Source organism: Lipotes vexillifer, unplaced genomic scaffold (assembly GCF_000442215.2).
Source record: "Lipotes vexillifer unplaced genomic scaffold, Lipotes_vexillifer_v1.1 scaffold252, whole genome shotgun sequence".
Taxonomy (NCBI): domain Eukaryota; kingdom Metazoa; phylum Chordata; class Mammalia; order Artiodactyla; family Lipotidae; genus Lipotes; species Lipotes vexillifer.
The window spans coordinates 1,735,532-1,737,484 of record NW_006773367.1 but is presented as its reverse complement, the minus strand read 5'-3'; the positions used below and the strand labels follow the sequence as shown (position 1 = coordinate 1,737,484).

The window sequence follows — 1,953 nt, the reverse complement described above, 5'->3', positions numbered from 1 at the left end:
TTCCCCTCAGACTTTGGCCTCAGTGGGCAGTCCTGCGGAGAGGGGTGTTTATTTAAAAACAAACAACAACAGGACGGGTCCAGGCAGGCTTCTACCCAGGCGGTAGACTGGCCTTCAGAGCTGCCATCTAAAATGAGGGGTGATTCCCGGATGGCTGCCTTCCCACCTGTCTGACAGCAGATTCCAAAGGCTTGGCTCCAGTCAAGAGGGGACAGGATGAAAGCATCTGTTGCCATGGCAATCAGTGCTCCTGGGGCCGAGGCTCAAGGTTTCAGATAAACAACTATTTACAGAAGTGGAGAAAAAAAACAAGCAAACAGAGAGGGACAAAAAAAAATGGGAAAATGGCAAGAAGTAATCCTACCAGTGCTGCAAGAAAACGCTCTGAAAATACAACACAGGAGCTGAGAGTAGAATCCTCCCACCAGCACAGGAGTGGCCTCCTGCCGGGACACATCCGGAACAAAAGGCCCCATTGACACAAACATCTGTTACTACTAAACACTTAGGAATCAATATTTTCTTAAAGGTTTTTTTTTTTTTTTCCTTTTGGCTTTAAAGAGTTACTGTCTGCCAGGCTACCAGACCCTAACCTTCTCCAAGTCCACAGCCACCACATAAAGTAACTATTAGAACTTCAAATGAAGAATTTGGTCCCGGAAATGGCCTTGTGCTAGTTTTTTCCTGAACAGAGACACCAGGAAAATGTCAGGAGGCAAATCCAAACCCACACCCTGAAAGACTTAAAACATAACAATCACATCCCTGGGAAGATGAGTAATCTAGCCCAAGTTAATTTAAAAAGGAAACACAGCAGATTTAAGAGATGGCCTGGACGTGCCTTGCAGGAAAGGAGGAGCGTGATGGGGAGGACCGGAAGGTAACGGGATCACGTAGTGCTTTACCTCAACACCTGCATATCCTCCGGGGAGTTCCGCACCTCGTCCTGGAGGCGACGCCAGCGCAGGCAAGCCTTCAGCTCCCGCTGCTCCTGGGCCTCGTGGGGGGCCAGCTGCTTGGAGCACAGACACACAAACACAAATGCTCAGGACACAGTCACTGTCGTCCTCCCGTGGAGTCGGAGCCACCACTGGAGCAGCTGGCTTTGTTTTGGGGGGGGATGGCACAGACAGTCCCCGCCGCACCTTGCGCTCCATCAGAAAGGGCCTCTTAGGTCCTCAAACAAAGAACCAGCCCTCACTCCTGCGCTGCCTGTTTGGGAGGTGCCTCCTGGCCCCGGAACCTCCCCCTGCCCCCTCACCTCCACCCCTGGCCTGGAAAGAGCAGACCTCCCTAGGGAGCCATTTCCACTCTGATCCCATCCAGCCTTTTCCTGCTTTGTCTTCTTGCACAGGGTGGGAAAGGTCCCCTCCACTTACCTCCTACTTTTTCCAGCCCTCAGTTTTGTTAAGGGCTGTTTACAGGGCAGCCAGCTAATGCAACCCAGATGATTCTGTTTGCATATAACCAGAAAGAGTGCACTGCCTGGACTCACTCTTGGGGAGGGGAAGGCCACCGCGCACCCTGCCCTACTGGTCAGAATTGGCTGCTGTCAGTCGATGTGCTCACAAGGCCCCATGGCTGTAACCCCACAAGGGAGGGCAGCAGAGCATCCACTGGGGAGGGAACTGTCAGTGTCTACAGGCATTTCTGGGAATTAAAGGTCCCTAATAGTTCCCTCAACAGATATTTACTGATTCTCTGCTAGGCCCTGAGGACGTAATGGACACAGCTCTGAACGTGAGGAGTCCAGGGAGACAGATAAGCACAGTAACCATCAGAATTCAGTGATGGCGGGGGTTAAGGAAGAACCCAGATGCCACCTGGCCAACCAGGGTGGTCAGAAGGCTTTCCTGAGGAGGTGTTCCCCAGGGAAAGCAGGAGCCAGACAGGGGAGGAGGAATTTCAGGAAGATGGAAAGCATGTACAAAGCTCGTGGGGCCTGGAAAGAGT

General features: G+C 52.2%; 1 protein-coding gene across 2 annotated transcripts in view; it reads right to left on the bottom strand.

Moving 5' to 3' along the window:
* AOPEP (aminopeptidase O (putative)) overlaps positions 1-1,953 on the bottom strand; it is a 318,679-nt gene that overhangs the window by 144,968 nt on the left and 171,758 nt on the right. Inside the window, exon 6 of one of the 2 annotated variants that reach the window (XM_007448285.1) lies at positions 906-1,012. The exons of the other annotated variant lie outside the window; for it this stretch is intronic. Within the exon in view, the coding sequence (XP_007448347.1) occupies positions 906-1,012 (107 nt within the window). The remainder of the gene's footprint in view (positions 1-905; positions 1,013-1,953) is intronic. 2 annotated transcript variants of the gene reach the window in all.